Here is a 22,247-nt window from a genome sequence, read left to right as displayed (position 1 = left end):
ACACCCTCTGCCCTGCACCCTTCACGCATAGTTTTCACATCTCACACCCGACATTACCAGTCCACATCCCCCATTCTCCTCTATCTCCAGTCCGGACACCCGTCACTGTCTGTCCCACCACCCGATATCTTTGACTCCACACCCTCCAACCCATCACCAGTCCAGACACCCGTCACCCAAGGTTCCCACACCCGATATCACCAGTCCAGACACCCTTCACTCTATCCCCACACCCTCCATCCCATCACCAGTCCGGACACCCTTCACTCCAGGTTCCCACCCCCGACATCCGCCGTCCTCAGAGCAGGTACGCCAGCACTACCGGTCTGTACACCTGACACCTTCAGGCCACACCCACGGCCGCTGCTCCGCCGGCCCGTAGGCGGTGTGAGGGAGCTGTGCGGTTTGTAGCCGAGGCTGGGAGCGGCACTGTGGTTAAATTTGTCACCCATAGTCCGCAGAAGCGGTAGGTCGGCACCGGAGTGACGGGAGAAGAGCGGGTGTCCGCGACACGGAACCGGCCAGGAGAGAGCAGCTCGGGAGCGGAGAGAGCGAGTCGGGGCAGATCCAGAGCGGAGGAGAGGCGATGACCGACTCGGTTCGGTCCGGAAACCGGCGGGAGAACGGCTATTTCCACAAGGTTAGTGTAGCCGGGATGTGGTGGGGGTGGAGAGTAGGCAGATAATCATTCTAACAGCACGGAAATAGGCCGTTCGGCCCAACAAGGCTGTGCCCACCCTGTGTTCACTAATCTCGTCCCGTTTGGCCAATAGCCCTATCTTTCCTACCCATGTACCTGTCCTCGTGTCTTTTAAATAATACCATAATGCATGAGCGCAGATTTAGGCCATTCAGCCCATCGAGGCTGATCCCGGATCCCACTCTACCCCATACTTCTCGCCATATCCTCTGATGGCCTGACCGATCAGGAAATCATCAACTTCCGCCTTAACTTACCCACGGACTTTCCTCCACTGTATTCTGTGGCAGAGCATTCCACATATTTACTACTACCTGGCTAAAGAATTTCCTTCTTACCTCTGTGCTAAGGGGTTGCCCCTCCATTTTGAGGTGCTATCCTCTAGTTCTGGCCACTCCCACCACAACAAGCATCTCTCCACATCCACCATATTTAGTCCTTTCAACATTCGGTAGGTTTCAATGAGATCTCTCTCTTCTTCTTCTCTCTCCCCCCCCCCCCCGCCATTCTTCTAAATTCCAGTGAGTACAGGCCCAAAGCACCCAAACACTACTCATATGTTAACCCCTTCATTCCTGGAATCATCCTCATGAACTCTGGACTCTCTCCAATGACAACACATGACAATACTCCAAGTGGGGCCTGACTAGTGTCTTATAAAGGCTCAGCATTATCTCCCTGCTTTTATATTATATTCCCTTTGAAATAAATGGAACATTGCATTTGCCTTCTTTACCGCAGACTCAACCTGTAAATTAACATTCTGAGAGTCTTGTGCAAGGACTCCTAAGTCCGTCTGCACTTCTGATGTTTGAACCTTCTCCCCATTTAGATAATAGTCTGTACTATTGTTCCTTTTACCAAAATAAATTTTCCAACATTGTATTCCATCTACCACCTTTTTTTGCCCTCTCTTCTAATTTGTCTAAGTCCTGTTGCAATCACATTGCTTCCTCAGCACTACTACCCCTCCACCTAACTTCTTATCATCCGCAAACTTTGCCACAGATCTTTCAATTCCATTAGTTAAATCACTGACAAACAATATGAAAAGCAGCGGTCCCAATACTGACCCCTGAAGAACACCACTAGTCACCATCGCCAAACAGAAAAGGCCCCCTTTATTCCCACTCGCTGCCTCCTGCCTGTCAGCCATCCCACTATCTGTGCCAGTATCTTTCCTGTAATACCATAGAGTTTTATCTTGATAAGCTGCCTCATGTGCGGCACCTTACCAAACACCTCTGAAAAGCCAAGTAAATGATATCCACTGCCTCTCCTTTTATCACCCTGCTTGTTACTTTCCTGAAGAACTTTAACAAATTTGTCAGGCAAGAGTTCCCTTTACAGAAACCATGCTGACTTTGACTTACTTTATCATTAGTCTCCATGCACCCCAAAAACTCATCCTTAATAATAGATTCCAATGCTTTCCCAACCACTGAGGTTAGGCTAACTGTCCTATAGTTTCTTTTCTTTTGCCTTCCTCCCTTCTTAAAGAATGGAGTGACATTTGCAATCTTCCAGTCCTCTGGGACCATGCCAGAGTCAAGAGATTCTTGAAGACCATAACCAATTCATCCATTATCTCTTCAGTAACCTCTCTCTGGACTCTGGGATGTAGTCCATCTGGTCCAGGTGATTTATCCACCTTCAGACCTTTAAGTTCGTCTAGCACTTTATCCTTTGTAATAGCAATGACACTCACTCCTGCTCCCTGACACTCAAGAACCTCTGGCACACTGCTGGTGTCTTCCACATTGAAGACAGATGCAAGTTACCCATTCAGTTTATCTGCCATTTCTTTGTCTCCCATTAGTACAGCACCAGCATCATTTTCCAGTGGTCCAACATCAACTCTTACTTCCCTTTTACTCTTTATATAACTGAAAAAACTAATACTATCCTGCTTTATGTTATTGACTAGTCTGCACTCATATTTCACCTTTTCCCTTCTTATGGCTTTTTTTAGTTGCTTTTTGTTGGATTTTAAAAGCTTTTCAATCATCCAACTTCCCATTCACTTTTGATCACTTTTATGCTCTTTCCTTGGCTTTTACGCAGTCCTTAACTTCCCTTGTAAGACACAGTTGCCTACCCCTGCCATTTGAGAACTTCTTCTTCTGTGGGACATATCTATCCTGCACCTTGTGAACTATTCCCAGAAATTTCAGCCATCTCTTCTCTGTCGTCATCCCCACCAGCATCCTCTGCTAATTTATCTTCGAATCGGTGACAGAACACAGCCCTGTCTGGCTCCCCTCTTAATCTGGCCAAAACCACATCTCATTTTTCAACCCTCTTTGTTCCCAACACAAATTTCTGATAATTCTGCTACTTTTCCCATCAATGTCCAAGTGCTGCAGAGTTTTTATAAGCTCCTCGTGTCTCACTTTATCAAGAGCTTTGGTGTAATCAATGAAGCATAGGAATGGGTTTTTCTTGACCTCTCCGGTGTGCTCACATATCATGCTAAGGATGAAGATTACGTTTTGCATTGTACTATCTTCGGTGAAGCCACACTGCTTTTGCGCGATCTCTGGTTTCATGCGGTCTCTTCCTCTCATCATGATTTGTAGCACAACATGACTCATCAAACTGGTTGTGAAGTATAACTCACATTTAATTGCTCTCGGTTCAATTGGCAATGCAATAAATACTGTCCTGTCGATTTCCTCACTATCATAGATTTCATTTAGCAAATCCGTCAACCTTTCAGCACTTCAACTGTTGCTATACCTTACAAAAATATATCAATATTTTTTGTAACTTAGTATACAGAGAAAATTTGCAGGGATGTTGCCAGGACTTGAGGACCTGAGTTATAGGGAAAGGTTGAAAAGGTCAGGACTTTATTCTCTGGAGCTCTGGAGGATAAGGGGAGATTTGGTAGGGCAGCTTAATGTTAAAAAGACTAAGGAGCTGGTGGTAGATCTGAGGAGAGCTAAGGCACCGGTGACCCCTGTTTCCATCCAGGGGGTCAGTGTGGACATGGCGGAGGATTACAAATACCTGGGGATACGAATTGACAATAAACTGGACTGGTCTAAGAACACTGAGGCTGTCTACAAGAGGGATCAGAGCCATCTCTATTTCCTGAGGAGACTGAGGTCCTTTAACATCTGAGGATGCTGAGGATGTTCTACGAGTCTGTGGTGGCCAGTGCTATCATGTTTGCTGTTGTGTGCTGGGGCAGCAGGCTGAGGGAAGCAGACACCAACAGAATCAACAAACTCATTCGTAAGGCCACTGATGTTGTGGGGATGGAACGGGACTCTCTCACGGTGGTGTCTGAAAAGAGGATGCTGTCCAAGTTGCATGCCATCTTGGTCAATGTCTCCCATCCACTACATAATGTACTGGGTGGGCACAGGAGTACATTCAGCCAGAGACTCATTCCACCGAGATGCAACACAGAGCGTCATAGGAAGTCATTCCTGCCTGTGGCCATCAAACTTTACAACTCCTCCCTTGGAGGGTCAGACACCCTGAGCCAATAGGCTGGTCCTGGACTTATTCATAATTTACTGGCATAATTTACATATTACTATTTAACTATTTATGGTTCTATTACTATTTGTTATTTATGGTGCAACAGTAACAAAAATCAATTTTCCCCGGGATCAATAAAGTATGACTATGACTATGGTAGAGGTTTACCAAGTTATGAGGGGTATAGACAGGTTTTTTCCACTGAGGTTGTGTGAGTCGAGAATTAGAGGTCATATGTTAAGGTGATATGTATACTTAAAGAGAACCCGTGAGTGTGGAAAAGCTGTCAGTGGAAGTGGTGGGTGTTAGTTTGATTTCATAAGAACATAAGAAATAGGAGCAGGAGTCGGCCATCTGGCCCGTTGAGCCTGCTCTGCCATTCAATAAGATCATGGCTGATCCACCTACCTGTATTTTCCCCATAACCCTTATTTCCCTTACTATGCAAAAATCTACCTGACCATGTCAGGGAGGGGGAGAGTTACCTGGACACTGTTTCAGGAGGTAAGTGCATTGATTGGATTAGCTGCCTCAAATTCGGTCTGTGGTCAGGGACAAGAGGGTGTGACTGCAAGGTAGGCAGGTAGACAGTGTACCCAAGAGACAGTGCTGGAGGAGCCTCAAACCTAGAGCTTGTCCAACAGGTCTGAGATTCTTGCTCCCTGTGTGGATGGGAGTGGGGGCTGTAGGAAGGATGAACAACCTAACTGTGGCCCCATGGTTCAGAGAGCCATTCAAGAGGGGGGAGAGAAGAGAAATGTAGTGGTAATTCAGGATAGTATAGTCAGGGGAATAGACAGAGTTCTCCATTGTGAGGGTAGAGAATCCCAAAGGTTGTGTTGCCTGCCTGGTGCCCAGGTTCAGAACATCTTATCTGACCTGCAGAGGAATTTGCAGTGGGAGAGGAAAGATCCAGTTGTCATGGTCATGTGGGTACCAACGACATAGGTGGATCAAAGAAAGAGGTTCTGTTGAGGGAATTTGAGCAGCTAGGAACTAAATTAAAAAAGCAGAACCCAAAAAGGTGGTAATCTCTGGACTACTGCTGAGCCACTTGCAAATTGGCACAGGGTGAAGAAGATTAGAGAGTTAAATCCGTGGCTCAAGGATTGGTGTGGGAGAAGTGATTTTGAATTTGTAGGAAACTGCCACCAGTATTGGGAAAGGAGGGAACTGTACTAATGGAACGGGCTCCACCTGAACCGTGATGGGACCTGGATCCCAGTGAATAGCATAACTAAGTCTGTGGATAGGGGGTGGATTCAACAGATTGGAGAAGTACGGATAAAGTAAACGAGAAAAGTGTGGATAAAGGTAAAGTAAAAAGTTAAGTTAAAAATGCAAAAAACAAGGGTGGAGTGCAGAAAAGTCGTGCAAAAGATATAAAGATTACTGGATTTTAAAAACACAGTGAGTGTAAGGGCACTTTATCTGTGGCCATAGTTCTCAGAACAAGGTCAGTGAACTCGTGGTTCAAATCAGTATAAGACCATAAGATATAGGAGCAGAAGTTGGCTATTCGGCCGATCAAGTCTGCTCCGCCATTCAATCATGGACTGATCCAATTCTTCCAGTCATCCCCACTCCCCTGCCTTCACCCCATACCCTTTGATGCCCTGGCTAATCAAGAACCTAACTATCTCTGCCTTAAATGCTCCCAATGACTTGGCTTCCACAGCTGCTCGTGACAAAAAATTCCACAGATTTACCACCCTCTGACTAAAGTAATTTCTCCGCATCTCTGTTCTAAATGGACATCCTTCAATCCTGAAGTCGTGCCCTCTTGTCCTAGACTCCCCTACCATGGGAAATAATTTTGTCATATCTAATCTGTTCACCCTTTTAACATTTGGAATGTTTCTATAAGATCCCCCCTCATTCTCCTGAACTCCAGGGAATACAGCCCAAGAGTTGCCAGACGTTCCTCATACAGTAACCCTTTCATTCCTGGAATCATTCTCGTGAATATTCTCTGAACCCTCTCCAATGTCAGTATATCCTTTCTAAAATAAGGAGCCCAAAACTACACACAATACTTCAAGTGTGGTCTCACGGGTGCCTTGTAGAGCTTCAACGTCACATCCCTGCTCTTATATTCTAGACCTCTAGAAATGAATGCCAACATTACATTCGCCTTCTTCACCACTGACTCAACCTGGAAGTTAACCTTTAGGGTATCCTGCACAAGGACGCCCAAGTCCCTTTGCATCTCTGCATTTTGAATTCCCTCCCCATCTAAATAATTGTCTACCCATTTATTTCTTCCACCAAAGTGCATGACCATACACTTTCCAACATTGTATTTCATTTGCCACTTCTTTGCCCATTCCCCTAAACTATCCAAGTCACTCTGCAGGCTCTGTTTCCTCAACACTACCCACTCCTCCACCTATCTTTGTATCATCGGCAAATTGAGCCGCAAATCCATTAATCCCATAATCTAAATCATTGATGTACATTATAAAAAGCAGCGGTCCCAACACTGACCCCTGTGGAACTCCACTGGTAACTGGTAGCCAGCCGGAATAGGATCCCTTTATTTACACTCTCTGTTTTCTGCAGACCCACGCTAGTAACTCCCCTGTAATTCCATGGGCTTTTATCTTGCTAAGCAGACTCATGTGGCACCTTGTCAAAGGCCTTCTGAAAATCCAAGTACACCATGTCTACTGCATCTCCTTTGTCTACCTTCTTGTAATTTCTTCAAAAAATAGCAGTAGGTTAGTCAGGCAGGATTTTCCTTTTAGAAAACCAAGCTGGTTTTGGCCTATCGTGTCATGTGCTTCCAGGTACTCTGTAATCTCATCCCTAACAATCAATTCCAACTTCCCAACCACTGATGTCAGGCTAACAGGTCTATAGTTTCCTTTCTGCTGCCTCCCACCCTTCTTAAATAGTGGAGTAGCATTTGCAATTTTCCAGGCAATCGGTACAATACCAGAATCTATCGATCCTGAGAGATCATTGTTAATGCCTCCACAATCTCTCCAGCTACTTCCTTCAGAACCCGAGGGTGCATTCCATCAGGTCCAGGAGATTTATCCACCCTCAGACCATTAAGCTTCCTGAGCACCTTCTCAGTCATAATTTTCACTGCACAATCTTCACTTCTCTGATACTCTTGAATGTCCGGTATACTGCAGACGTCTTCCAGTGTGAAGACTGATGCAAAATACGCAATCAGTTCCTCTGCCATCTCTACGTCTCTCATTACAATATCTCCAGCGTCATTTTCTAATCATCCTATACCTACCCTCACTCTCTTTTACTCTTTATATACTTAAAAAAGCTTTTAGTATCTTCTTTTATATTAGTCGCCAGCTTCCTTTCATAATTCATCTTTCCCTTCTTAGTTTCATTCTGCAAGTTTTTAAAAGCTTCCCAATCCTCTATCTTCCCACTGGCTTTGGCTTCCTTGTATGGCCTCTCTTTTGCTTGTACTTTGACTCTGACTTCACCTGTCAGCCACGGTAGTGTCCTTCTTCCCTTCAAAAATTTCTTCTTATTTGGAGTATATCTGTCTTGCACTTACGTCATTTTTCACAGATACTCCAGTCATTGCTGCTCTGCTGTCCTTCCTGCTAGTGTCTCTTTCCAGTCAACCTTGGCCAGTTCCCCTCTCATGCCATTGTAATTTCCTTTATTTCACTGAAATACTGACACATTGGAATTTAGTTTCTCCTTCTCAAATTTCAAAGTAAACTCAATCATTTTGTGATCACTGTTCCCTAAGGGTTCCTTAACCATAAACTCTCTAATCACCTCCGGTTCATTACACAATACCCAATCCAGCACAGCAGATCCCCTGGTGGGCTCAACAACAAGTTGTTCTAAAAAGCCATTCCTTAGACAATCTACAAATTCTCTCTCTTGAGGTCCAGTACTGGCCTGGTTTTCCCAATCCTCTTTCTTGTTAAAATCCCCAACAATTATCATAACATTGCCCTGCTGACATGCCTTTTCTATCTCCTGGTGTAATTTGTAATCCACATCCTGGCTGCTGTTTGGAGGCCTGTATACAACTGCCTTTAAGGTCCTTTTATCCTTGCCATTTCTTAACTCAACTCATTGAGACGCTACACCTTCTGATCCTATGTCAGTATAAAGGGATATGATTTGTTGGCCATTTCAAAAATGTGGTTGCAGGGTGGAGAGGATTGGGAATTAAATATCCAAGGATATCAGGTAATACGGAAGGATAGGTCAGAAGGTAAGGGAGGTGGGGTAGCACTCTTAAAAATGAGATCAGGGCGATAGTGGGAGACAATATAAGAACTAAGGAGCAGAATGTTGAATCCTTCTGGGTAGAGATTAGGAATAGTAAAGGGAAAAAATCACTGGTGGCCACCAAGTAATAACATTACAGTGGTTCAGGCAATAAACAGAGAAATATCAGAGGCATGTAAGAATGGAACAGAAATTATCGTGGGGGACTTTAACTTGCACATAGATTGGGTGAATCAAGTTGGTCGAGGCATTCTTGAGGACGACTTCACAGAATGCATACGTGATGGCTTTCTTGAACAGCATGTTACTGAACCTACAAGGGAACGTGCTATCTTAGATCTGGTCCTGTGCAATGAGACAGGTAAAATTAGTGATCTTGTAGTTAGGAATCCTCTTGGAGAGAGTGATGACAGTATGATTGAGTTTCTCATACAAATGGAGGGTGTAATACTTTAATCTAAAACCAGCGTATTATGCCTAAACAAGGGAGACTACAATAGAATGAGGGAGGGCTTGGATAAGGTAGACTGGGAACACAGACTATATGGTGGAATGGTTGAGGAACTATGGAAGACTTTCAAAGAGATTTTTCACGGTGCTCAATAAAAGTATATTCCAGTTAAAAGCAAGGACAGTAAATGTGGAGAGAGCCAGTCACGGATAATTAGGGAAATAAAGGAAGGCATCAAACGAAATGCTTATGTGTACAAAGTCACCAAGTATAGTAGGAAACTGGAAGACTGGGAAAACTTTAAAAAGCAACAAAGAACCTCTAGCGAATAATAAAGAAAGTGAAGATAGATTATGAAAATAAACTAGCACAAAATATAAAAACAGATGGTAAAAGTTTTGATAATTATATAAAGTGGAAAATGGTGGCCAAAGTGAACACAGGTTGTTGGAGGATGAGGGGGTGAATTGATATTGGGTAATGAGGAAATGGTCGAGGCTTTGAATGACTATTTTGTGTTGGTCTTCATGGTGGAGGGCATGTCTAACATGCTACAGAGAGATGTTATGGATGCGATGGGAGGTGAGGACCTTGATATATTAGCGATCACTGAAGAGAAAGTGCTAAGCAAACTTGGGGGCCTGAAGATAGGCAAGTCCCCTGGTCCTGATGGAATGTATCCCAGGGTACTGAAAGGTATGGCAGAGGTTATAGTGGAGGCTTTGGTGATAATTTACCAAAATTCTCTGGACTCTGGGCAGGTCCTGGTGGATTGGAAGATGGCGAATATCACACCACTGTTCAAAATAGAATGTAGGCAAAAGGCAGGTAACTATAGGCTAGTTAGTTCAACATCTGTAGTTGGAAAATGCTTGAAGTTATCATTAAAGAAGAAATAGTGAGGCGTCTGGAAAGAAGTGGATCCATCAGGCAGATGCAGCATAGATTCAGCAAAGGCAGGTCCTTTTGACAAACTTACTGGAGTACTTTGAGGAAATAACAAGCACAGTGGATAAAAGGGAACAGATGGACGTTAATTACTTGGATTTTCAGAAGGTGTTCGATAAGGTACCTCATAAAGGACTTATCCATAAAATAAAGATACATAGAATTGGGAGTGATGCATTAGCATGGATAGAGAGTTGGGATACATGGGTGTTTCTCCAGTTGCCAATCAGGGGTCGGTGCTGGACCCTCCACTGTTCCTGATAAACATTAATGACTTGGAAGGGGGGACAGAATGTAGTGTATCTAAGTTTGCTGATGACACTAAATTGAGTGGAAAAACAAATTGTGCAGAGGATATGGAGAGTCTGCAGAGAGATATAGATGGGTTCAGTGAGTGGCCAAGGGTGTGGCAGATGGAGTACAATGTTGGTATTTGCCAGGTTATCCACTTTGGAAGGAAAATGGAAGATCAGATTATTCTTTAAGTGGTTAAGGATTTCAGCATGCTGCTGTGCAGAGGGACTTTGGAGGCTTGTGCATGAATCACAAAAGGTTGGTTTGCAGGTGCAGCAGGCTATCAAGAAGGCAAATGGAATGTTGGCCTTCATTGCTAGAGGGATTGTACACATCTCTACCACCGTTGCTGGCAGTGCATTCCACATACCCACCACTCTCTGTGTGGAAAAATTTACCTCTGACATCTCCTTAAAACTACTTCCAAGCACTTTAAAACTATATCTCCTCTTGTTAACTTTTTCAGCCCTGGGAAAAAGCCTCTGACTATCCACACAACCAATCCCTATCATCACCTTATCCTCCTCTATCAGATCACCTCCCAACCTCCATCGCTCCAATGAGAAAAGGCCATGTTCACTCAATCTATTCTCATAAGACACACTCTCCAATCCAGGCAACATCCTTGTAAACCAATTACAAAATAGAGAAAACCTGCAGTTGCTGGAAATCCAAGTAGCACACCCAAAGTGCTAGAGGAACTCAGCAGACCAGGGAGCATCTGTGGAAAAGAGTACAGTTGACATTTCGGGCCGAGACCCTTCGGCAGGATTGTAAACATCCTTGTAAATCTCCTCTGCACTCTCTCTATAGTATCCATATCCTTCCTGTAGTGAGGTGACCGGAACTGAACATAGTACTCCAAATGGGGTATAACCAAGTTCTTATATTGGTGTAACATTACCTCAGGGCTCTTGAATTCAATCCCATGGTTGATGCAGGCCAACACATCAGACACCTTCTAAACAACGCTGTCAACCTGTGCAGCAGCTTTGAGTGTACTATGGACACAGACACCAAGATCCCGCTGATCCTCCACACTGCCAAGAGTCTTACCATTAATATTATATTCTGTCTTCAAATCTGACCTACCAAAATGAACCACTTCACACTTATCTGGGTTGAACTCTATCTGCCACTTCTCAGCCCAGTTCTGCATCCTATCGATGTCCCACTGTAACCTTTGACAACCTTCCAGACTATCCATAACACCCCAGACTTTTGTGTCATCAGCAGACTTACTAACCCATCCTTCATCTTCCTCATCAAGGTAATTTACAAAAATCACAAAGATAAGGGGTCCCAGAACAGATCCCTGAGGCACACCACTGGTCACCAACCTCCATGCAGAATATGAACCATCTACAACCACCCTTTGTCTTCTGTGGGCAAGCCAATTCTGGATCCACAGAGCAAGGTCCCCTTGGATCCCATGCCTCCTTACTTTCTGAATGAGCCTGGCATAGGGAACCTTATCAAATGCCATGCTGAAATCCATATACACCACATCTACTGCTCTGCCTTCATCAATGTGTTTAGTCACATCCTCAAAGAATTCAATCAGGCTCGTAAGGCACAACCTGCCTTTGACAAAGCCGTGCTAACTATCCCTAATCAGATTATGTCTCTCCAAATGCTCAAAAATCCCGCCTCTCAGAATTTCTCCAACAACTTGCCCACAACTGAAGTAAGACTCACTGGTCTATAATTTCCTGGGTTATCCTTACTTCTTTTCTTGAACAAGGGAACAACATTTGCAACCCTTCAATCCTCTGGGTACTTCTCCCATCCCTATTGATGATGCAAAGATCATTGCCAGAGGCTCAGCAATCTCCTCCCTCACTTCCCACAGTAGCCTGGGGTATATCTTGGCCTGACCCGGTGACTTAAGCTTTTCAAAACATCTTCTTTCTTAATGTCTAATATGCTCATGTGTTTCAGTCAGCTGTAAGTCATCCCCACAATTGCCAAGGTCTTTTCCCCTGGTGAATACTGAAGCAAAGTATTCATTAAGTACCTCAGCTAGCTCCTCCAAGTCCATGCACAAGTTTCCACTATCGCACCTGATCGGTCCTATTCTCACCCGGCCCATCCTCTTGCTCTTCACATACTTGTAGAATGCCTTGAGGTTTTCCTTAATCCTGCTCGCCAATGCCTTCTCATGGCCCCTTCTAGCTCTCCTAATTTCATTCTTAAGCTCCTTCCTGGCAACCTTGTAATTTTCTAGAACTCTAACAGTACCTAGTTTCTTGAACCTTTTGTAAGTTCTTCTTTTCTTCTTAACTAGATTTTCCACATCCTTCGTTCTTTAACCCCACCATCCTTTCCCTGCCTCAATGGAACATACCTATGCCAGAATGCCATGCAAATGTTCCTTGAACACTTGCCACATTTCTGCTGTGCATTCCCTGAAAATACCTGCTCCCAAGTTCCTGCCTAATAGCATCATATTTCCCCCCACCCCAATTAAATGTTTTCCCAAATTGTCTGCTCCTATCCCTCTCCAGCGCTATGGTAAAGGAGATAAAGTTGTGGTCACTACCTCGAAAATGCTCTCCCACTGAGAGATCTGACATCTGACCAGGTTCTTTTCCCAATACTAGATCAAGTACAGCCTCTCCTCCCCATGTTACACATCTAACAAACTCCACCCCATCCAAAACCTTTGCTCTAAGGAGATGCTAATCAATATTAGAAAAGTTAAAATCACCCATCACAACAACCCTCTTATTATTGTACTGTTCCAGAATCTGCCTCCCTATCTGCTCCTCAATGTCCTTGTTACTGTTGGGGGGGGGGGGGGTGTCTATAAAAACATCCAGTAGAATTATTGCCCCATCCTGTTTCTGACTTTCTCCTTTTCTGCAGTTTTGACACTATCCCTGATTAGCAATGCTACGCCACCACCTCTTTTGCCTCCCTCCCTGTCCTTTTTGAAACATCTAAAACCCGGCACACTCAGCCGCCATTCCTGCCCCTGATACATCCAAGTCCCTGTAATGATCACAATGTCAGAGTTCCATGTATTGATCTATGCTCTAAGTTCATCTGTCTAATTAAAGATACTCCTTGCATTAAAATAAACATACTTCAAACCATCTGGCTGAGTGCATCTTTGCTCTATCATCTGCCTATCCTTCTTCACGAACTCTCTACAAGCTGTCTCTACCTGTGTGCCTACTGCTCCATCCTCTGCCTCTTCACTTCGGTTCCCACCCCATACAAATCTAATTTAAACCCTCCCCAATAGCATCAGCAAACCTCCCTCCCAGGATAGTGGAACCCCTCCAGTTCAGGTGCAACCCAACCCACTTGTACAGGTCACTCCTTCCCCAGCGAAGGTTCCAATGATCCAAGAACTTGAAACCTTCTCCCCTGCACCATCTGCTCATCTGCACTATCTTCCTGTTCTGACCTTCCCTAGCTCGTAGCACTGGGTGTAATTCGACAATTACCACCTTGGACATCCTGCTCTTCAAGCTCCTTCCTAACTCCGTAAACTTACTGGGCAGGACCTCTACCCCTCTCCTGCCCATTTCATTGGTAGCAATATCTAGCACGGCCTCTGGCTGCCCACCCTGCCCTTCAAGAATATTCTGCAACCACTCAGAGACATCCTGGACCCTAGCACCCGGGAGGCAACACACTATCTGGCATCTCTTTTGCTGCCGCAGAATCTCCTGTCTGTCGATCAAGTCCCCTATGACTGTTGCTCCACCTAACTTCACCCTACCCTTCTGAGGCTCAGAGTCGACCACAGTGCTATTGGTCTGGCTGCTGCTGCCTTGCCCAGATAGATCATCCCCCTCAGCAGTATCCAAAGGGGTAAACCTGTTGCTGAGGGGAATGGCCACAGGAGACCCTGCATTGACTTCTTTTTCCCTTTACCTCTCAGTGTTCACCCATCTACTCCCCGAATTCTGCACTCAGGGTGTAACTACCTACTCAAAAGTCATATCTGTCAAGTGCTCTGCCTCCCGGATGATCCTAAGTTCATCCAACTCCAGCTGCAGCTCCTTAATGTGGTCTTTCATGTCTGGAGGTGGCTACACTTCCTACAAGTGTAGTCATCAGGGAGACTATCGGGTTCCATGAGTTCCCACATCCTACAAGAGGAGCATACCACTGCCATCCTGCCTGCACTGTACTAGGGGCACCCAAGACCAAATCAGCAATGACGAAAGGAAAAACCTACCCTTCTTACCTGTTTCTTTGGTCTCAGCCTCTTCTCGTCGAAGCTTCTTGAGTTGGTCTCGCAGTTCCCATTCTGACTCTAGGCCTCCACTCCAACAATGGCCTCTCTTCTAGAATCTGCCTCTTTTTTTATGGTTTAAAAAATAAGAAAAACCCCCATGCAAGGAGAAAGAACTCACTGCGTTTGGTGGCGCTCCACCTGCCTTCCACTGCCACCAATATCTGAACAGTTCACAAACCCATGAACACTAGCTCAGTATTTCCCTCTCTTTTTGCACTATTATTTATGTATTATAGTGTTTTGTGCATTGCACTGTACTGCTGCCACGAAGCAATAGACTGCACGACCAATGTCAGTGGTAATAAACCTGATTCTGATCCTGAAACATCTCTCCCCCTCCACCCTCTGTAATCCCCCCCCCCCACCCCCACCATAATCCTCTCCAGCTCGGGTCTGGAACCCTCCTGGTTTCCATCCCTTCTCCACTGACCCTGAGCTCTTGCATTGCTCTCAACTGTCCTCTCCCATGTAACCTGGATTGGGATTGGTATCTACCCCCACTCCCGAGGCTGGGCACTGGCAGGAGGAATCAGTTTTACTCTGGGCAGCAAGGAACAGCCCCGCCTTCTTGTCAATGACACCGTGTCGTGGTGACGCTCTGTGTGAGCTCCTATCAGGCGTCAACACCATGACAACGCCCATTGCTGAGTGCTCCATAACACAACCCTGTCAGTCTAACTCCACCCTGCCCTGAGGAAGGTTGTGTTGGGAGTTGTCGAGCTAGAGCTTGTGGTGACGTGTGTTTATGTACGTGTCAGTGTGCACGTATAGGTGTGTATGTCACTGCTAATTTGTAAGCAACACCAGCTGCATTTTAGTGTTTAGTTTCAGGTACATAAAGTCACAAATACAGGTGCAACTTCAAGAGCTGTAAGGTAATGGTGCAGCTCTATAAAACTCTGATTAGATCACACTTGCAATATTGTTCTGGTCACTTCCTCATCGATTCCAGATAGTTTAATGTCATTTCCAATACACAAATGTAAAGGAGAACAAAATAATTGTTACTCAGAATCCGATGCAACACAAAAACACACAATAAGATAAAGAACACAATAATAAAAGAACACAATAAATATAAATGCATAAGTTAGGTTTATATACACAGATTGATTGATTGTCCATAATGTGACGCTAGACACAGGAGTGTCTGTATATAAGGTAACTCTGACCGAAAATGATAAAGTAGTGGTGGTTGGAGGTGTGGAGGGGTGGGAGAGTGCGTGGAGGTTATTGTAAGGATGTGGAAGATTTAAAGAAGATGCAGAGGAGATTTACCAGGATTGGAAAGCATGTTTTATAAGGATAGGTTGAGTGAGCTAGAGCAGTTCTCTCTGGAGTGAGGGAGGATGAGAGAACAGCCCTCGGTGTACAAGATGATAAGAGGCATAGGTCAAGTGAACAGCCAGGGAATTTGTCCCGAGGGGAAGCCAAGGTCGCGTAGCCGTTTACACACGTTATTACAGTTTGGGCTGTTCTGGAGTTGGGAGTTCAATTCCGACACCGCTCTGTAAGGATCTCCCCGTGGAATGCGTGGCTTTTCCCTGGGTGCTCCGGTTTCTTCCCACAGTCCAAAGACGTACCGGTTAGTAGGTTAATTGGTGATTGTAAATTGTCCTGTGAGTAGGTTAGGGTTCGTCAGGGTTGTGGGGCTGCAGGGGTGTGGCTGGAAAGGCCAACTCCGTGCTGTGTCACTAAATAAATAAAAATAATTTTAATGTGATTGGAGGAAAGTTAGAGGATTGTCAGAGGTAGGGTTTTGACACAGACTACCAGGGTGGTGCTGGAGGTACATTCATCAGGGATACTTAAGAAACTCTTGGATGGGCACATGGATGATAGGAAAATGGAGGGTGAGACTGATTGTAGAGTAGGTTAAAACTCAATACAACAGTGTGGGCCGAGGGACCTACGCTGTGCTGTACTGTTCTATGTTCTACGCACGCCGAGTACGCTGTGCTGTACTGTTCTATGTTCTACGCACGCCGAGTATGTTGTGCTGTACTGTTCTATCTTCTACGCATGCCGAGTGCGCGGTACTGTACTGTTCTATGTTCTACACACGCTGAGTACGCTGTGCTGCACTGTTCTATGTTCTACGCACCCCGAGTGCGCTGTGCTGTACTGTTCTATGTTCTACGCACGCCGAGTGCGCTGTGCTGTACTGTTCTATGTTCTACACATCCTGAGTGTGCTGTGCTGCACTGTTCTATGTTCTACGCACGCCGAGGGACCTACGCTGTGCTGTACTGTTCTATGTTCTACGCACGCCGAGTGCGCTGTGCTGCACTGTTCTATGTTCTACACATGCTGAGTACGCTGTGCTGCACTGTTCTATGTTCTACGCACGCCGAGTGCGCTGTGCTGTACTGTTCTATGTTCTACGCACGCCGAGTATGTTGTGCTGTACTGTTCTATCTTCTATGCATGCCGAGTGCGCGGTGCTGTACTGTTCTATGTTCTACACACGCTGAGTACGCTGTGCTGCACTGTTCTATGTTCTACGCACGCCGAGTGCGCTGTGCTGTACTGTTCTATGTTCTACACATCCCGAGTGTGCTGTGCTGTACTGTTCTATGTTCTACGCACGCCGAGGGACCTACGCTGTGCTGTACTGTTCTATGTTCTACGCATGCCGAGTGCGCTGTGCTGCACTGTTCTATGTTCTACACATGCTGAGTACGCTGTGCTGCACTGTTCTATGTTCTACGCACGCCGAGTGTGCTGTGCTGCACTGTTCTATGTTCTACGCACGCCGAGTACGCTGTGCTGCACTGTTCTATCTTCTACGCATGCCGAGTGCGCTGTGCTGTACTGTTCTATGTTCTACGCACGCCGAGTGCGCTGTGCTGTACTGTTCTATGTTCTACGCACGCCGAGTACGCTGTGCTGCACTGTTCTATGTTCTACGCACGCTGAGTACGCTGTGCTGTACTGTTCTATGTTCTATGCACGCCGAGTACGCTGTGCTTCACTGTTCTATGTTCTACGCATGCCGAGGGTCCTACGCTGTGCTGCACTGTTCTATGTTCTACGCACGCCGAGTGCGCTGTGCTGTACTGTTCTATGTTCTACGCACGCCGAGTGCGCTGTGCTGCACTGTTCTATGTTCTACGCATGCCGAGTGCGCTGTGCTGCACTGTTCTATGTTCTACACACACCGAGTGCGCTGTGCTGTACTGTTTTATCTTCTATGCACGCCAAGGGACCTACGCTGTGCTGTACTGTTCTATGTTCTACGCACGCCGAGTGCGCTGTGCTGTACTGTTCTATATTCTACACACGCCGAGTGCGCTGTGCTGCACTGTTTTATGTTCTACGCACGCCGGTTTGGGCTGGGTTTGTTGCGGTTGCTAACTGCGTAGCTCCCAGCTGCGGCCGCTGGCAACTCGCCAGGAAGCCGGTTTCACTCCAAAACCTCGTTCCCCCCCCATTGACATCGGGGCAACGTTCCTCCTCCATTGTTTTCCGGATTTTCGTCCGGTGTCGGTGCCGGAGCATCTGGAAGGACGTTTCGGCCTCTCCTGGCCTGGGTCTCTGCAAGTCTGACGGAGCCTTTCCTGGCGCCGAGCCAGCGAGGAACTGTCGACTGCAAACTTTCCCGGCCAGTTATTCGACTCGTTCCAGGACTTCTAACCGGCACCGCTGTAGGATTCTCGGACTGGAAAGAGCGCCAGCATGCCGGACCGGTCTCCAGGGAGTCGCGGGCCTTCGGGGAGTTACGGAAGGGCGGCTGCCTCCCCGGCCTCGGACAACGCCCTGTTTCGGTCAGTGAAGGTGGAACGTGGAGTGCAATGTATTTTGCGCCCTGGAATGACACTAGAAACGTGTATGGAGGCAATGGAGGACCTTGTGGGGAAAGGTGGTATTCTGGCCACCGAGAAGGAGTTCGGAAAGGCGGTGTTCTATCTGGCGAATGAAGAGCTAGTGCACCGGGCCCTAAGCAGGGGAGTCACGGTAGACAACATCTTTCTACCTACGGAGCTGGTGACGGCCGCCACGCAACGTATCGTGCTTGGGCATGTTAAGCCTTTCATTCCAAATGAGGACTTGCTTCCCCCACTGGCCCGTTTAGGGCAAGTAAGGTCGGAGATCACTGCCATCCGACACAAATTTAAGAGACGCACCTTCCGCACCGTAATCTCTTTCCGGCGTCAGGTTTTCATGCAGCTGGAAAGGGAGGACGATGTTGAGGGCCGGTTTACTGTCCGGCACGAGGGAGTGGATTATCAGGTGTACTGGAGCTCCGAGCGCCCACGGTGCCATGCGTGCAGGGAGGTGGGGCACTTTCGGAGGGATTGTCCTGCCGCCCGGAACCCGAGGGAGCCCACTTCGGGCACCAGTGCCCCAGCTACCTCTGCCCCGATCCTACTCCTGCGCGTGCGTCTGCGCCTGCATCTGCCCCAGCCCCTCACCCTGCCCCTACCCCTACCCCTGTCCCTACTCCTACGGTTGGGTTGGTCCCTGCTCCTCTCCCTGTGGTTCAGGTGGGGGACGGGGTAGAGTCTGCGGAGTAAGAAGGCAAAGGGGAAATCCAAACACAGTAAGAAGCGGGCCTTTGAGGCCGCAGAGCTCACGCCCATTTCGCCTGAAGTGGAGCGTGGGGCTTGGGGGGGTGCGCAAGCAGATGGTGCGATGGAAACAGGAAGCGCCGCCCCATCGGTGAAGCCTGCACCTGTGTGCTCCTCCGGCATGAAGAGGAGAAGGGAACGTTCCCGCAAGAGGGCAGGGGATGTAGATACGGGGGAGTCCCAGGAAGGGGTGGTAATCCGGGTAGGGGTTGGTTCTAAACCTGAGTCCCCAGATGTAGCCACCAGTCCTGGGGTAGATGGTGTGGTTGTGCAAAAAGCTTGTGATAGCCCTGTTTGCACAAATGAGGCAGCCCTGGAGGCCTCCACCCAGGACCTACAAGTCAGCGCCTCTCTGGAGGCCAGTGTACCGAATAGTGTAAGAGGAGACGAGACAAAGCTCTCTCTTTCTCAGCACCAGGCAGCTTGTGAATCCCTTGGACCAAAGGTGCCGGGTTCCCCTCTATGCCTGCCCCCTGGGGAGGGCGATATTCTGTGCACGTCGACCCCAGCAATTAATGACTTGCAGGGAATCCCTGGGGATTGTCCCTCCACTGTCGTAAATGTGGATGAGGCTGATGCGACAGTGGAGCGGGCAGGTAAGAGCGAGGTGCCCGCTGCGCGGTATGGGTCACAAGCGCGGCCATCTTTTGGAACATGCGGGGAGGCCGATGGGGATTCTATCTGCAGTGACGGGTTGGAGGGGGACTCTTTCGATAGTGAAACAATGGGCACCCTCACCCCTCCTGAGAAGTCCCCATTGATACCTGTAGAGGAATTAAGCATTTTATTCTCACCTCTGAGGGTGCCAAGCACCGACCTCAACTGGCCTCGCTTCGCTGGCCCAGCATGCCGAGGCTGGTGAGGTCCCTGCAAGTCATCCTTGGACGAAAGGGAAAGAGGAATGCGGTGGCGGGGAACGACAGACGGCAACTAAAATCTTTCCTAGATGACCTAGTAAGGGACATCAGAGGGAGAAGCAGCCTCACTCCTACGGGGGATGGTGGGTCACAGGGTGTCGCTGGTACCGCTCGAGCCCGGAAGGCAAAAAGTATCCTTGCTTTCTTTCCGGACAGTGTAGTGGAGGGCGCCTCCGCTCTCACCGAAATGGGCACAGCTGCTGAGGCCTAGTGTGCTCCCGCCATGAAGCTTACCATAGCTAGTCTCAATGTAAACGGCAGCAGGGGTCCTCTTCGCAGGCATAACAATCTCTCAGTCCTCAGGGATGGGCGGTATACGGTGAGTTTCCTGCAGGAAACCCATACCATCCCTGGGAACGAGTCTGCTTGGCTCCTGGAGTGGCGGGGCGGGGTCTACATGAGTCACCTCAGCTCCATTTCTAGCGGGGTGGCGATCCTGTTGGCCCCGACCTTCCAGCCAGTAATTGAAAGAGTCCAGGACGTTGTGCCTGGCCGTCTGCTCCACCTGGTTGTGCGCCTGGATGGCGTACCATTGCATTTTATCAATGTGTATGCTCCCAGGCGCGGTGTGATGCAGACGCGCCTATTCTGCCAGCTGTCCACCCTGCTGAGCTCCATCGATCCTGGGGATTGCGTCATCCTCGGGGGAGATTTCAATTGTACCCTCGAGGCGGAGGACCGTTCGGGCCTCCAACGCGACCCAGCATCAGCAAAAAAGTTAAAGGAGCTAGTCGGCTCCTTTGACTTGGTGGACAGCTGGCGGAATTTTCACCCCAACTCTAGCACCTTCTCGAGAAGGTCTAGAGAAGGGGGTTCCAGGATAGACCGCATATATATCTCTCGGGCCTACGTCTCCCGCGTGTCGGCGTCCTCCATGCGGCCAGTGTCGTGCTCGGATCATCACCTTGTGTGGATGGAACTTATTCCACTACACCCTCGGGTGGGATCCAGGTATTGGCATTTTAACAACCGGCTGCTGGAGGACAGCCGATTCCGGGATTCGTTCCGAGCGTTCTGGGTCTCCTGGAAGGAGAGGCGGAGAGAGTTCTGCTCCCTCGGCTGTGGTGGGATGTGGGCAAAGCCCACATCCGGTTTTTATGTCGGGAGTACACTGGGGGGTCGACAAAGAGGCGGAGCTCTGAGGTTGAGCGGCTTGAGAGAGCGTTGCTTGACCTGGAGTCCCGCCTCGGTCGGACCGCTGGAGACCAGCAGCTGGGGCAGGAATACCAGGAGAAGAAAGACACACTAAGGAACCTGCAGCTCCAGCAGTCCCGAGGTGCGTACGTGAGGTCACGGATCCAAATGCTGCAGGATTTGGACCGTGGCTCACCCTTCTTCTACTCGTTGGAAAGGTGGTGGGGAGTTCAAAAGCAGCTAGTGGAGCTGCTGGCTGCCGATGGCTCCTCCATCACGGACCCTGATGGAATTAACAACGAAGTCCGTTCATTCTATCGGTCCTTATTCTCGCCTGATCCGTCAAATGCGGAGGCGTGTAATGAGGTCTGGAAGGATTTGCCTAAGGTCAGCCCAGAGGACGCAGTGCGTCTGGATGCCCCCCCTAACTCGGGAGGAGCTGTCCACTGCCCTTCGGCAACTCTGGAGGGGCAAGTCCCCTGGTTTGGATGGACTGAGTGTTGAGTTTTACGAAGCTTTTTGGGATGTCCTGGGGGATGATTACAGCCTTGTCCTAGGGGAGAGCCTAACCACCGGAGAAATGCCTCTCTCATGGCGGAGAGCTGTTGTGGTCCTACTGCCCAAGAAGGGAGACCTCCGCCTGCTAAAGAACTGGCGGCCGGTCTCCCTCTTGTGCGCGAACTACAAGATCTTCGCCCGGGCAATGGCCAACCGTCTGGGTTCGGTAATTGGAAAGGTGGTCCATCCTGACCAATCTTACACAGTCCCGGGCCGCTCCATCCAGGACAATGTCCACCTAATACGGGACCTGATCCACCTACTCCAGGAGACTGGGACCCCGGCAGCGTTTCTTCCTCTTGACCAGGAGAAGGCGTTTGACCGGGTGGACCACAGTTTCCTGGTGGGCACCCTGCAGGCTTTTGGGCTCGGACCACACTTTGTGGCCCGAGTTCGGCTCCTGTACTCTGCCGCAGAGTGCCTAGTTAAGATTAATGGATCATTGACAGGACCTATCCACTTCCGAAGAGGAGTGCGTCAAGGGTGCCCCATGTCCGGTCAACTGTATGCGATCTGTGTCGAGCCATTCCTCGGCCTTCTTTGGAGAAGGCTGACAGGTCTGGTCCTGCGCGAACTGGACATGGAGGTCGTCCTCTTGGCCTACGCCGATGACGTACTCGTCATGATGACAGACCCCTGTGACCTGTGGAGGATGCGCGAGTGCCAAGATGTTTCCTCGGCGGCATCCTCCGCCAGGATC

At 48.1% G+C, this 22,247-nt stretch overlaps 1 protein-coding gene across 1 annotated transcript in view; it reads left to right on the top strand.

The window, feature by feature from the left end:
- The first annotated feature begins 314 nt into the window (after positions 1 to 314).
- The window catches only part of rhpn2 (rhophilin, Rho GTPase binding protein 2), a 62,176-nt gene continuing 40,243 nt past the window's right edge, over positions 315 to 22,247 (top strand). Inside the window, exon 1 of the mRNA XM_072280015.1 lies at positions 315 to 640. Within this exon, the coding sequence (XP_072136116.1) occupies positions 587 to 640 (54 nt within the window). The 5' untranslated portion in view covers positions 315 to 586. The remainder of the gene's footprint in view (positions 641 to 22,247) is intronic.

The sequence above is a fragment of the Mobula birostris genome, chromosome 15 (genome assembly GCF_030028105.1).
Source record: "Mobula birostris isolate sMobBir1 chromosome 15, sMobBir1.hap1, whole genome shotgun sequence".
NCBI classification, from domain to species: Eukaryota; Metazoa; Chordata; class Chondrichthyes; order Myliobatiformes; family Myliobatidae; genus Mobula; species Mobula birostris.
Note: the sequence above shows the minus strand (reverse complement) of the source record. Positions and strands in the feature narration are given on the sequence as shown.